Source organism: Schistocerca piceifrons, chromosome X, assembly GCF_021461385.2.
Source record: "Schistocerca piceifrons isolate TAMUIC-IGC-003096 chromosome X, iqSchPice1.1, whole genome shotgun sequence".
In the NCBI taxonomy this organism is placed as follows: domain Eukaryota; kingdom Metazoa; phylum Arthropoda; class Insecta; order Orthoptera; family Acrididae; genus Schistocerca; species Schistocerca piceifrons.
The window spans coordinates 364,114,319-364,130,260 of record NC_060149.1 but is presented as its reverse complement, the minus strand read 5'-3'; the positions used below and the strand labels follow the sequence as shown (position 1 = coordinate 364,130,260).

The following is a 15,942-nucleotide window of genomic DNA, read 5'->3' as shown; positions in this document are numbered from 1 at the left end:
TTCACTACAGACCAAGTTTAGGACAAACACAAACTTCACCTCACACTCAATTATAATGACTACGGGTCCTGTAATATCCCTTATAGCCGTGGACGCAGGGGTCCGCATTGCGAGGAACCAGGTTTCCTGGAGGGCAATGCAGATAGCAGGTGTATAGCTTAACAGTTGCTGTAGCTCAGCCAGATTGTGGAAAAAACTGCCGCAATCCACTGGAGGATGACATCATCGTGACACTCGGAAGGCATGGAACATTCAATGAGGCAGTTTATGCCTCAGGGTCACCTGCTGCCACCGACTTATTGCCTGAGCAGTCTATATCCAAGTGTGTGGGGGTCTGGTGAGATCTAGGTCCTCAGCAGACGCCAGAATCTTCACCCCATCCTCAAACACATAGCTTATAGGTAGTGGTGGTGTGGGTGCCACTGCAATTTCCTTGGTTTTAGGGGTCTTCTTTTTGGATTTCTCTCGCCGCTCCTTGGGTTTCCCTGCCTGGAAGGACTTTACTGGCTCAGTCTCCAGGACTGAGGATGAGCGTGAAGCCCTATGACCAGCCACTTTTGAGTTCTTCAGCCACTGGCGGGTGTCATCTTTCCCACTAGCAGAAACCTAGGAAGGGAGTGACCCAAGGGACCCCTTCCTAGCGAGAGAAGCCGAAGAAGACTTACACTTCTCTGGCTTAGAAGTGAGGACGGACGTCCACAATGGTTGCGGCAGGGGGAGGGGGGAGGAGTTGCTCCTGATGTAGGGAAATGACCCCCACCCTCAAGGGGGCAGGTGTAGTCTTCCGGCTCTGAGAGGTGACAGGGGCTGGCGGAGCTGATGGTGTCAGAACTGTTGTAGCGGCAGCATAAGACAATGCCATACGTACAGGATGCAGATGTTCAAATTTTCTCTTAGCCTCAGTGTAGGTCAGTCGGTCCAGGGTCTTGTACTCCATGATTTTTCTTTCTTTCTAAAGAATCCTGCAGTCTGGCGAGCAAGGCAAATGGTGCTCTCCACAGTTGACACATATGGGAGGTGGGGCACATGGAGTATTGGGATGTGATGGGCATCCGCAATCTCAACGTGTAACACTGGAAGTACAGCAGGAAGACATATGGCCAAACTTCCAGCACTTAAATCACCGCATCAGGGGAGGGACATAGGACTTTACATCACAGCGGTAGACCATCATCTTTACCTTCTTGGGCAATGTACCACCTTCTAAGGCCAAGATGAGGCACCGGTGGAAACCTGATTATTCCTCAGACGCTGTTGGACACGCCGGACGAAATGTACATCTCACCATTCTAAATTGGCACACAGCTCATTGTCAGACTGCAAAAGAAGGTCCCTGTGAAATATGATACCCTGGCCCTTATTTAAGCTCTTATGTGGTGTGATGGCTACAGAAATATCCTCCAGCTTGTCTGGACAATCCCTCCACCTCCTCAAACTTTTCCTATAAATGCTGAACAAAAAAACTGAGGCTTCATCATCATGAAAGATTCCCTATAAGCTCTTTAACATACAAGGTACCGGGGCGAACAAGATCCGCTGCCATCCTTAACCTCACGTTCCTCCCATGGTGTGGCCAGGGAGGGGAACGATTTGAGGTCGTCCTTCAGTTTGTTGAATTGAGCTCGTGAACACTTTGAGACTGCTCGTGTTTCACCACCAGCAAGAGATGATAGACTATGCTTCATCGCGTATCATCCGCCCTAATGCCACCCACTCCAACCAGGGGCCCTCCCCAGAGGCACCACCCAGTAGTAGCAGCAGCAGCAGCAGCAAAGGCCACCTGGCAGGATGGCCATTGACGGGAGTCCTGATACCCCAGGGGGATGGGCATCTACTGACATATGTGAGGAGTAAACAGTGCAAGAATCAGCAGAGTGAGCCCCGTGTGGTCAGGGGGCTATTACCAACAGGGTACATGGCAGCCCCACCGCAACGGACTGGCTACCGTGCTGGATATCAGGTGCAAAGAAGTCCATGGTCATCGTTGACACAAAGCGATACTGCATAGTGCATGGTGGAAAATGCACCCAGGAAGGTGTCCACACCCAAGAGATGGAGAATGAGAGGGACTGAAATGTGATGACAAGAAAGTGGGCTACAGATCTCAATTCACAATGGACACAATGCACCATGTAAGGCACCCTTCCCGAATTGGCTTGCCCTTCGGAAAAATTGCTAAATATGGAGGTCGAACCCTACAGGGGACCATCACATAAAGGCCGAAATGTGAGACTCCTTTTAGTCACCTCTTACGACAGGCAGGAATACCTTTGGCCTATTCTTACCCCCAGACCCGCAGAGGGAGATTATCCAGTTTCACCATATTCTATCCACAGTTGCGCTGTGCTCTCATAAGCATCACGCCACTTCCCAAACCCTCACAGAAATTTCCTTCCTCCGGAACAGCAATGTCCAGTGACATGTAGGTTGCAAGATGTCTCATGAAGGAAGTGGTTATACTTTAAGCAAGTACAGGCACGTATCTCAAGTTTAATCATGTAATATTAACTACTACAGGATGAATTTATACACTTGCAGGCATTACTGCACTCGTCTGCCTGTGCACACAGTGATTGCCCCCTCCTATACACCATAATGTTTAACATGTTATTTTACAAGGAAATCACTCCAGAATTACATTCCCAGTTCAGATGATGTGATGCAAGATCATTGTTCACAAAATCCATATAGATTCGTATTTTGAGATTTTCATTTTCCAGAAGCATTATTTTAAATGAGTACAAAATGTTTTCAACAGATTCATTTCGGCTATATATATATATATATTTACAATTATGCACATCTGTCCAACAACCACACTGGGGGGGGGGGGGGGGGGGGTGAGAGGCGGAGGGAGGGAGAATGTGTGTGCGCGCGCGTGTGTGTGTGTGTGTGTGTGTGTGTGTGTGTGTGTGTGTGTGTGTGTGGGGGGGGGGGGGGGGGGGGGGTGGGTGGGTGGGGGGGGGGGGGGGGGCGACCACGCACGCACGCGGAAGTGTCCAGTCACCTCTCCTCAGTTTAGCAAGTTAGGAATTTTCTGTTTTGCAGCCACTTCCTATTCTTTGTCATTTCTACATTCATGCAACGACAAGGTCAGAACCATAGCATGATTTTTTTACTCTGGTGAAAATTTTTGGAGGTCTAACTGATTATTTCAGCCTTACCTACATCATTTCAGTGACAGAATCATTAATGAATGATTTTATGAAAACTTTTCCACCTACACTGTTTTTGAATTTATTTATTCACAGTTGCGTTTCAAAATTAGTATGTTTAATAACAGTCTAGGTGAATAGTTCAGTGCATCAACACAGATTTATTGTACACTAAATGTGCTCCTGATTTATGATTGAATGGAGGTGTTCGTTTGTAATGAGAAGCTTGATAGTGGTTATGGGTTGTTGCATCTGATTACAATGTCACAATACACTGAAGATGGTCTGTTTATGACAAGGTGGTTGTATAATAAATTTATTGGTACAGTTCTGTGCAACCACTGATTTTTTAACAGTGGAAGTATGTTGTCGTTTCTGAACTCTTGTGAGACTATGTACCCCAAGTATGTGGAAGAATGATTAGTTTACAGAGCCCACCTAAAACCAAAACATCTTAGAATTTTTCCTTAGATCAGTAGGCCCAAAAATTTACATCATAATTTACCAAATACTTCTCACATTCTTCTAGTTAGGTTTATTTTGACTTCATTTAGGATTTGCTTGTAAGTCAGGAAGATAAGAAGTGCAATGATCTTCCACCTTTTACAAAGGATCTATCTTATCTTTTTCCTCATACAACTGAGAGAAACTACAGAAAACCTTAATCTGGATGGTTGGACAGGCATTTTAATACTGTCTAGCAGCTGCAACACTGCATCTCCTTGCATCATACATATTTATCAACTAGGCTTTGACTGAATCAAAAATCTGTGTGACTTACCTTACATCAAAATTGCAAAAATTTTGAACACTGCAGTTTAATCCCGATTGTGTATCCTCATCCCACATAACTTTGCACAGCATATTTCTGTCTGAACTGTGCTGCACATATTTTCTCTAATTTCATGGGTCAGTTGAACTCACCAATACCAGATGTCTGCTTTAGGTCTTTATGTAATATATGTGTGGAGTAATACATGGGCAAATGAACACTAAAGTTTAGTATGTAGAAGAGGGACAGCAATGTCATACTCAAGGCTCCAATTGACCCAATTCACTGCTAGCTCCATCTACACATCAATCATCTTACCAACAATATATAACAATTTACTACATGTAGTGCTGAATATACAAGGCAGATTATGCACTATGTTTCAGCAGAATGTAAATTCCTTTCCATTCTTACAGAATAAAAGTAAATTATTACTGCCAGTTATGGATAAACTGAGTCTGAACACAAGACATTTCATAATAATGATTAATGAAATTAAGATACCAGCTTTGAACCAATTAGACTAGCAAATTCACTATTTTTTTCAAATGTAAATGCAATGTTCCTGCTCACCTTATTAAAGGGGTATCTTGCTCATATACAAAAAGTGATCCATAAACACTTTTGTTCATTCAGCAATCAAGACTAGTGGCCCGAGCTCAAACAAGGAAAAAAGCACTATCACCTTCAGTACAGCACTCCATTGCCCTAACAGCATATAAACTAAAGTATTTGTCTCATTACATTAACTGAAGCCTTCGGTACCACTTCAACTCTCACCTAGATTGTCACCTTTCAATTTAACCTACCCCTCTAACTGCATTACAGGACAGTGAGTCACCCAAACAAAGAGTGTCCATCTGTTACTTTGACTGCCTTCTCAAAAAGTATATATTAAAAAATTGTACATATTCTTCACTAATTACCTAAGTAGAGAAGTGGGACTGTCACGGGTACACACTTATAAAATTTCAAAAATTCACACAAGGAAACGACATTTTTATAAAATTTATGGCTTTAAGCAGATAAAAACACACACACACACACACACACACACACACACACACACACACACATTCAAACTTAATGTTAACACATAACCATTCCAAATGTCACTAGGAAAACCTGATTTAAACAGTGTTTTAAGACTGAACTTCTAGTTAAATGCATCTTTTGTTTTTATAGTTTCATTCCAGTAATCTGATATATTCTTCCTGTTGGTGTTTACCTTGCAAAGAATATCATTAATAGAAAACTACATATCATCTGATTTTATAGGATATGTACAAGGTAGTAATGGGCAAGCTGGGTAAAGGAAAGTAGCTTTAACTTCATCAAGATCTTTATCTTTTGTTAAAATATAAGCTAACCACCATTTCTTGTCACACACAGCAGTAACATATCCATGAACGTCTTTCGAAGTCAGTCTTTCCGGAGATTTTGTGACTGTTTCATCAGTATATTGTTTTGTGTCTGATAAAGTCTTTGCCAATATTTTTTACGTACTTGACGCAGTTGGTATAAAAGCATGCGGCATGTATGTACCTTTTTTGGGAAACAAGTGACTGAAGTGCTCTTCCAGGAATCTCTCAATTTCAATGTACTCTATGTTGAAAATAATTTCGCTTTTAATCACTGAATTAGCTTTTTTCGAAAACAGTAGATTCCTATGGTATTGTGCTCTAGACAGTTACAAATTATGACATAACTCATGTGCTCTGTTCTGTTCTCTCCTTTGTAATACTCTACAAAGGCGTGCACTGTTGCATGATCACTAGTCAGTTTTTCAGAAAATAATTCAATTAAAACCAAAGAGGTCTTCTACATCACTTCTAAGTTGCACCTGTCTACTGAAACCCACTACCAAAAAGTGATATTTTCAACCACATTATCATCAAATGCACTTTGCAGTGTTCTTTTTATTGAGTCACTTCCTGGACAAGAACTACAGTTTCCCATAATGCATTGGAATGATGCTGGGATGCGCAGAGGCCTATTCTCCATTGGTCATGATACCAAGCTTAGTTTGACATTTTTGTTTGTTTCATTTTAGGGCGCAAAAACACCTGGGGTCATACGAGCCCAAGTCAAAACTATTGAACAGTAAGAGAGGAGTTATGAAATGGCAACATGTCAGTCCCAATTGCCTTAAGAGAAGACAATTATAAACAGGGAGTCTGAAATACACCACAGAGGATTGGACGCCCAGGATTAAAAATTAATTGGTATTCGCCAAATTGCTATGATAGATAAAAAGTAAAATGTGGTCGACAACCCACGCGTCGCTCACTAAAACTGCCGATAACTCAGACGACAAACACAAGCAGGAACATAGCAAGCAAGCATTCTGTCATCAGGCCACAAGTGGCCCATCAGGACCATCAGACCGCCGTGTCATCTTCAGTTGAGGATGCGGATAGGAGGGGCGTGTGGCCAGCACATCGCTCTACCAGTCGTTAGATGGATTTCTTTGACTAGAGCTGCTACTATTCAGTCGAGTAGCTCCTCAATTGGCATCAAGAGGCTGAGTGCGCCCCGAAAAATGGCAACATCGCATGGCGGCCCAGATGGTCACCCATTCAAGTTCCGGCCACACCCAACAGTGCTTTACTCTGGCGATCTGATGGGAACTGGTGTATCTATTGTGGCAAGGCCATTGCAAGTGGGAACATAAACAGTTTAAAAAATGGGGATTCCGTCAGGCAATGGTGGACAGTTAAACCTTGGACACAATGTGCGCAAAATGGTGGGGGAGCGCCACTTAACAAATGATGACGGCTAAACAGGCAGTACCCTGTATGAAACCTAGTTAAAATGACCTCCTCCCAGCAGGAGAGCTGACAAGAGGTTGTCCTAGCTGCTGGGAGAGGCTTAATAAATCTGGAGCTTATTCCCATGAAGGGAGGACCAATGACCATGCCAAAGTGACACTACCTCCTGACAGACAACACACATCACTGGAGGGAATATAGGAACTAGTGGGCTGAGGTACAAGGACTGCAGCCTTGGCAGCAGCTTCAGCAGCCTCGTTTGCTAGCAGACCAACATGGCCAGGATACCCACATATACATCACTGTGGATCCATCAAGATTAAGTGATAGTTTCCCTGGACCCATTGCATTAAGGGATGGGCAGTGTACAGCACACAGAAACTTTGAAAGGTGCTGAGAGAGTCTCAGCAGAGGACACAATTGAAAAGCCTGTGTCACCAGATGTACTCCGTGGCCTGAAACAAGGTGACGAGCTCGGCTCTAAGTTTGAAATTTTGATGTGTGGTGCAATCAAATATTGACTGCATTCCACTATGACCAGCTAAAATGCAGTGTTTTGGACACAGTTCTGCAAATTTAGAAAACCCGATCTTCACAGCTGGAAATTTAGCTTTCAAACTTTTATATGCTTCTTTTAAATTACGCAAACCATGTCTTTTGGATATTACTGTTATGTCTCAGTCTTCCCCATTGACAGTTACGCAGTCTTTCTTTCCTTGTATTACTCTGCTTATTTCATAATCCTCATAAAATAATTATGCACTGTTTGCACAACTTCTTGTGACAAATTCTTTCCTAGCTTTTGATCAGGACTTTGACATACCTCTTCTCTTCAAAAGCTTTTTTTTCCCCAGCGTACCATGTAGTTGGGAGCACTGGATTCATGCATTATCTTCCTAATATCCCAAGACTCAGGCAAATGAGTTAGTAGCATTAGTTTCTTTTACCTACTACTTGAACAAAAACTAGCTTTCAGGTTATCTATTACAGAATGTTCCATTGATTCACATTCACTTTCTGAGGGATCCTCTGCATTAGCAAAATACTGTCTTTCAAATGCTAACTCAATGGTTTTCAATTTTTTGGTGGAATAATGCTTCACCTAAAGTTTTATACTACGTGCAGGAGACGCTCCTAATTCCTGAAGAGATGTATTTTGTGTCTCCAGAACTTGTTCCATTATCATCATATAAAGATTTACTACAATCATCATGTTCTTGAATATTTTTCAACGAACCAATCTGCTTCCTATAATTATCACAAATTTTTGATATCTTTGGGATGAGATCAGGAAACAAATCACATCTATTCACGCACATTTCATAGTGCCTTTATGCTTTTCACTGAATGATTCTTTTTTATTTTTATTATTTAATGATTGCAACATTGTAGTGTCCAATATCTGTCTTCCTGAGTCATTGTCTAATACCACCTACAAGTAAAATTTGCATATGTTTCTGTACAGAAGCTAAGAAAATATACTGAAGCAATGAGTAATGACTTAGATAATTTTGTTCGCTAACCAACACATTACAAAACGGTAACAAAGCTTGTGTCACCACATTAATCACCAACAATAGTCACATCCACGGTCATTAAATCAGCATGAAGATGACAGGTTTAACGCAACTGAATCCAAAAAGCTCCAGACTCCACAGTTACAGGTGACTTTACTCTAAGCTGGCATAGCAGAGCTTAGGCAGCTACAATAATAGCAGTTAGCTATTTATGACTGTTGGAGTTAACAACTGGAATTCTACCCCAGTTTGTTCTTTTTACATATAGTAATGCAAGTCTTAATCACAGTTACAAATTACAATTGTATTAAAAAATCCAGTTTTAGTACTTCTGATAAAATAATCACTCATCACAGTCACTAGTGGCATTTTAAACATATTACAAATAATTTTACGAAAAAGTGTAAATTTATATACTGGTAGGCTAAATTATGTATATGTCCACTTGAATCTACAAATTTTACAAAAACGTAATTTACAGAATTGTGCATTTTCAAAATTTTATGAAAGTGTGAAGCAATGACAGTCCCATTTTCATACTTAGAGACTTGGTTAACAATAATGTTAAGCATTACATACAATATTCTGAAAATATTTGAAGATGCAAGTTTTGAGAAAATAAAAATCCATCTCAAACCCATACTGTGTTTATCACAGGAGAGCTCATCCCACCATTTCATTTCAGTTTAAATAGAACAGTTCCTGCAGCAATTTTACGTTATTGGGGTATCTTGTTTTATTTATTTATTTTTTTGACAACTTTACAGCGACTTATTTTCAAAAATGGGTCAACAGATTTTAATAAACTTAAGTATTTCTCTTAATCTATATGTAGGCTTGCTTTGGGTCAAGTTTCAACAAAATCTGAGACGGCAAATTAAAATTCATGTTAAAAGTGTGTGTATTTGAAATGGAATGACCCTATGACACTTTAATTGGCATAACGCTAACTATAACATTTTGCATGTTAATTTAATTTTCATAATCAAATATAACTGAGTTCTTTAAAGAAACCAGAATGGTCTTTCTAGTCAGATTAAAGTACAACAACCCTGTCCCTACTGTATGTGCAATGTTGTGCTGATCATACACAAACTCCATCAAATATCTTGTTTCAGAATTCAGTGGCCCTTGTTAGTTAATTTCTTATAGTTAACAGTAGAATGATTGATGCACAGAATGCAACACTGAAGTCATATGAAGCTATATATGCAACTGCATTCACAATGATCATTGTACATTAGTTGCTCAATTTATATTTGTACACAACGTCAAAATCAATGAAGGCGCCGAACAATCCAATTTTTGTCATTGCACCACAAAAACCATGGTCACATTTCTCACCTTAATAGACTTTTATTGGCTAATTCGAGCCTACACGTCACTCCTCATACAGTACCTAACTCAACAAGAGCTTAATAAAAGGCAAGTACCTGCGATTTTCAAAATAATGCACCTACATCGTAAATAAAACTAACGGGCGAAAAATCATTTTTTTCCGCCAGTAACACGTGACTTGTTATGGAACACAGATTGTTATATTGAATGTATATCCGAAGGCGGGCTTTTCCAGAACTATAGAGAGTATACTTTGTTGATAAAAGTATCAGAATAATATCTTGGAAGCAAACTATTATGGTGCAGTAAGTTTTTCCTCACTATACCATTGAATTCGTATCTAAAACCATCATTTTACAACAATTGTAAGCACTTTTTCCCGACGTTTACTGTTTGATTTCTCCTAAGAGTATGCTCAAATAAATAAGTCAACGACCACAACAATCAAAACAGTGGTGAATTCAGATTTAATGGCGAATAGAAAGCCAATTACAAGTGCGCAAAAAGGTAACAAACAGTCGGATCAAAGCATTATTGAAATACATGTTAATATTTCTGATTTTACCAATAACTCGATTCACTTTTTCAACTGTTGTTCAACAAGCACCACGTTGGATTTAATTACATGTTTATGGTTGCAAACAGGCCATTATACATCGCATACACACACATATACAATGCAAATAGATAGAGGAGTCCATGACATAGAACAACAATGCACCATTAACATAATTCAAGTCTTGGTAACTTACTATTTAACATCCTGCGTATTGGACGAAATCCCGTTCACAGCCTACCACGCCCCCCTTTGCCGAAAATCATTACGGACCACAATCAGAATAAGCATCAGAACACAGAAGTACTGACAGAGTTAAACACCCATGCCATCGACCACACAACAACGATATCAGGAACTGCACGCACTCCTATCAATAATTACCTGAGCAGAATCCATTTCGCTATCTTCTGTTACGTTCAACTATTCCAACAACCAACAGCCTCCAATACTCAATCAGTCTACCTAACGATTTTGGTACTGGCATATAGACACCAAAGATCAGCTTCGACAGATGTAACACTCAACCATAATGCTTGACATTCTCAGACGAGTGGTCTCCATACTCTATGGTGGTCTCCAACGATTACTTGCAAAATTATAGGCCGTTCCAGTGATAAATAATATTCCAATTAAATTTATTCATGCATAATTCGCACTACTGGACTATTAACATACCACAAGTACTTACAGAGTCAAATCAAATCCTCTTATTTGTCTGAAGACACAATTGCTTTTGCGTGAGACATCGTCTTGTATAAGTTATGTATATACAGATTATAATGTTGGAACATAATATATTGTTACATACTGAATTTAAATAAATGTCAATTTATACTTGTGTTTAAAAAGCTTATATTGCAGATCATTTAGTTCACATTAGAATTAAATTATTAAATCACTTACACTAATACACATGAGTTTCTCAACATTGTAGAAGGCCCTTCTTTTATCCATGATTCCATCGCCATTTTAAATTTATTGTGTGGCAGTCCCTTAACACTTTTTGGTATCTTTTGCAGAAACACCACACAAATGTGTGCTAACTTATTTTTAGAATTGGATAGTCTAGTGAGGGGAATTCATCGTGTTTCTGTTCATGGTTGGTTAGTTGATTCGGGCGGGAGGGGACCAAACAGCGAGGTCATCGGGCCCATAGGATCAGGAAAAAGATGGGGCTGGAAGTTGTCCATGCCCTTTTAAAGGAACCATCCCAGCATTTACCTGAAGCGATTTAGGGAAATCACAGAGAACCTAAATCAGGATGGCTGGACACGGGTTTGAACTGTCGTCCTCCTGAATGCGAGTCCAGTGTGCTAACGACTGCGTCACCTCGCTCGGTGCATTCTCTTGGACATAGACAAGAATTTGGAGTAGTATAATCTGGGAACAGTAAGTATTTTTATTTCGTGAAATATTATTTTGAAGAGGTTGTGTTTTGCAGACCAAAACTGCATGTGATTACTTTCATCTGCGATAGGAAGGCATTCTTAGTGCTAACAGAGCTTCCCCAGAGTATTAGCCCAAAATTCAATAGTGCATGGAAAAATGCAAAATAGGCCATCAGGTGGCAGTCTTGATTGACACAGCTTTTTCATTTTCTTATCGTGTACACTACTTTAGATAGTTTATTGCAAATCATTTCTGTCTGTATATTCTACATAATGTATTGTCGAGACACACCAATGTTGAATTTGTATCTGTCCTGAGACGCCATGACCGGCCTCATTTGAACTCTTCTGTTGGGAGAGTTAATTTGGAGTTGGAACGGCTGCTTGGGTCGGGTGCGGGGGCTCATATTGGTGTGGTTCCTGTTGATTATCTCAGTAGGTGGGACTATACCAGGCACGGCCTACATCTCAACAGGAAAGGGAAGGGGAAACTGGCTGGGGTAATAGCAGGAAATTTAGGGGGGGGGGGAGGCACTGCCATGAACGGTAAAATACCAGTGGTTACAGGTGTTGGAGCAGCACCTTTTTTAGGATAGGTAAGACAGAAAGATGTCAAGTTCTACGAGAGGTCAGGATTGAAACAAATCTTCAGTTTAGGAAAGAAATTAAACAGCACAATTCTAGCACATTGGATCACCAATCACAGCTATCAGTTATAAATTTTCACCAATCACCAGAAATTTTATCTCCACCAAGTTGTATCTCAGTCCTAGGTAATTGCATTGATGAATTAAAGTCACCCAACCCAGTTGACATAATCTGCCTCTCTGAACACCATGTGACCACTGGTATAGGAACTAGGTCTAAGCACAATGAGAAACTCAGACAGGAGAGTACTGCAAATGTTAGAATAAGGAAAGGTTCTCATAAAAGTATAATTAAAAATAATGTAAGTATATTTCATCAAAATATTGGTAGTTTAAAGAATAAAGTAGATGAGCTTCTGGTTTGTTTAGAAGATTTAGAAGCTGAGAATGAAATAGATATACTATGCCTGTCTGAGCATCACATTGTTACTGATATGGATAAGGTAAATGTAAGTGGTTATAAGCTCTCTGCACATGTAATGAGAGAAAATATGGAGAAAGGAGGAGTTGCCATATATGTCAATAGCTATCATTGTGCAAAAAGTATAGAAACAAAAAAGTTTTGTGTAGAGAAACGTATAGAAGCATGTGCCTGTGAGCTTAAATTAAATAAAGGCACATTTATAATTGTAACTGTATATAGGTCCCCATCAGGAAATTTTCATCTATTTCTGAAAAATTTGGACTCCTTGTTGTGCTATCTGTCAGACAGGGGGAAGCAAATTATTATTTGTGGGGACTTCAATGTAGATTCTCTGAAAGAGGATAATAGGAAAAATGACCTTGAAGTATTACTCGGTTCTTTCAATTTGACACCCGTTATTGATTTTCCTACTCGGGTGGTAAAGGATAGCAGCTCACTGATAGATAACTTCTTTATAGACCAAGACAAGTTTAACCAGATAAATGCTCAGCCTGTTGAGAATGGTCTTTCTGATCATGGTGCACAGCTAGTTACAATATATGACATAGCTCCATTCAGCAATACTAAACAGTCCTCCAAAGTAGTACGTTCAGTCAACGATTTAGCAATTGCAAATTTCAGGGAAAGCCTACAGCAGTTAGACTGGGATGAGGTGTACCGTGAACCTGATGCCAATTTAAAATATAATTTATTTCATGACATTTTTGTAAATGCATTTGAAAACTGCTTCCCCAAGAAAATAGTTAAATATACTCGTAAGAAACCTTGTAACAAACCATGGCTTGCTAAGGGTATAAAAATATCTTGTAACCGGAAAAGGGAAATGTATCTGACAGCAAGAAAGAGTAGTGACCCAGAAACTATCAAAAATTATAAAAACTACTGTGTTATATTAAGAAAAGTTATTAAAAAATCCAGGAGTATGTGTATCATGTCTGAAATCAGCAACTCTGATAATAAAATTAAAACAATTTGGAATATTATTAAAAGAGAAACAGGTCAACCAAGAGCAGAGGAAGACAGTATTACCATCAAAATGAATGAAAACTTTACGAACAAAAAGTCAGAAGTTGAAAATATTTTTAATAATCATTTTCTAAATGTTGTGGATATAGTAGGATCCAGGTGTTCATTAGAAGATGCTAGGCTGTTAATGGAAGAGGCCATACCTATGCAATTTGATACAACTGAAATCTCACCCACTTCTCCCTCTGAAATTAGGAAAATAATAAACTTGCTTAAAAGCAAAAACTCACATGGAATTGATGGCATTTCCAGCAAAATACTAAAAGCTTGTTCTCAACAGATAAGTAAGATTCTCAGCCACCTGTGTAATAGCTCTCTGGAACAGGGCATTTTCCCTGATAGACTGAAATATGCTATTGTTATACCTTTGCATAAAAAGGGGGATAGATCTGATGTCAACAATTACCGTCCAATCTCCCTTCTAACAGCTTTATCCAAAATTTTTGAGAAAGTAATGTATTCAAGAGTAGCTTCGCATATCTGTAAAAATGAAGTACTAACAAAATGTCAGTTTGGTTTCTAGAAAGGTTTTTCAACAGAAAATGACATATATGCTTTCACCAGTCAAATTTTGAATGATCTGAATAACCGAACACCACCCATTGGGATTTTTTGTGATCTCTCGAAGGCTTTTGATTGTGTAAATCATGAAATTCTGCTAGACAAGCTCAAGTATTGTGGCCTCGTAACATGCAAAGATCAGCACATTCCTCAAACTGGGGAACTATCAAGAATGGGGTTCCACAAGGGTCAGTCTTGGGTCCTTTGTTGTTCTTATTATATATTAATGACTTGCCATTCTATATTCATGAAGAGGCAAAGTTAGTTCTCTTTGCTGATGATACAAGTATAGTAATCACACCTGAGAAACAAGAATTAACTGATGAAATTGTCAATACTGTCTTTCAGAAAATTACTAAGTGGTTCCTTGTAAATGGACTCTCACTGAATTTTGATAAGACACAGTACATACAGTTCCGTACAGTGAATGGTATGACGCCATTAATAAATATAAACCTTAATCAGAAGCATATAGCTAAGGTAGAATATTCCAAATTTTTAGGTATGTCCTTTGATGGGAGATTAAATTGGAAGAAACACATTGATGATCTGCGGAAACGTTTGAGTTCAGCTACTTATGCAATAAAGGTCATTGCAAATTTTGGTGATAAACATCTTAGTAAATTAGCTTACTACGCCTATTTTCACTCATTGCTTTCATATGGCATCATATTTTGGGGTAATTCATCACTGAGGAATAAAGTATTTATTGCACAAAAGCGTGTAATCAGAATAATAGGTGGAGTCCACCCAAGATCATCCTGCAGACATTTATTTAAGGATCTAGGGATATTCACAGTAGCTTCTCAGTATATATACTCTCTTATGAAATTTGTTCTTAACAACCAAACCCAATTCAAAAGTAATAGCAGTGTGCATAACTACAATACTAGGAGAAAGGACGATCTTCACTATTCAAGATTAAATCTAACTTTGGCACAGAAAGGGGTGAATTATACTGGCACTAAAGTCTTTGATCACTTACCCAATAGTATCAAAAGTCTGACAGATAACCAACAAGTATTTAAGAAGAAATTAAAAGAATTTCTGAATGACAACTCCTTCTACTCCATAGAGGAATTTTTAGACATAAATTAAGAAAAAAAGAAAAAAAACAAAAATATTAAAAAAATAAAAAAATAAAAAATAAAAAAAAAACAAAAAAATAAAGTTGTTGTATTAACTTAAGTATGTTGTTAAATTAACCTAATTATGTCATGTATTGTAAAATTCGACTCGTTCCACATCATTACGAAATATCGTATTCATGATCCATGGAACTAGTATTAATTAATCTAATCTAATCTTAATCCACACGGTGCCATTGGATCACCACATTGTGTACCGTGATTCGTCACTCCACACAACATTATTCCACTGTTCAATCGTCCAATGTTTACGCTCCTTACATCAAGCGAGATGTCGTTTGGCATTTACCAGCGTGACGTGTGGCCACTCGACCATGAAATCCAAATTTTCTCACCTCCCACCTAACTGTCATACCACGTGCAGTGGATCCTGATGCAGTTTGCAATTCCTGTGCGATGGTCTGGATAGATGTCTGCCTACTATACATAACGACCCTCTTCAAATGTCGGCAGTTGATGTTAGTGGATCTTGATAGAACTTTCTTGGTACCTCTAATTTCTAAGGTTCCTTTCACATCCATTTCTTCTTCACATCGCAGTTGGCCGAAGTTGAAAACAAATTCCTTACTGAACAATGGGATATACCGAGCAAGATGGTGCAGTTGATAATACAATGGACTTGCATTCGGGAGGATG

At 39.1% G+C, this 15,942-nt stretch overlaps 1 protein-coding gene across 3 annotated transcripts in view; it reads right to left on the bottom strand.

Annotated features, from left to right (window-relative positions):
* Positions 1 to 10,615, bottom strand: part of LOC124721840 (synaptoporin-like) — a 107,100-nt gene extending 96,485 nt beyond the window's left edge. The window contains exon 1 of one of the 3 annotated variants that reach the window (XM_047246969.1): positions 10,494 to 10,615. In XM_047246969.1, coding sequence (XP_047102925.1) covers positions 10,494 to 10,508 — 15 coding nt within the window. In that variant the 5' untranslated portion in view covers positions 10,509 to 10,615. The remainder of the gene's footprint in view (positions 1 to 10,493) is intronic. The other 2 variants (XM_047246970.1, XM_047246968.1) reach the window with 2 other exon arrangements.
* Positions 10,616 to 15,942: the final 5,327 nt, after the last annotated feature.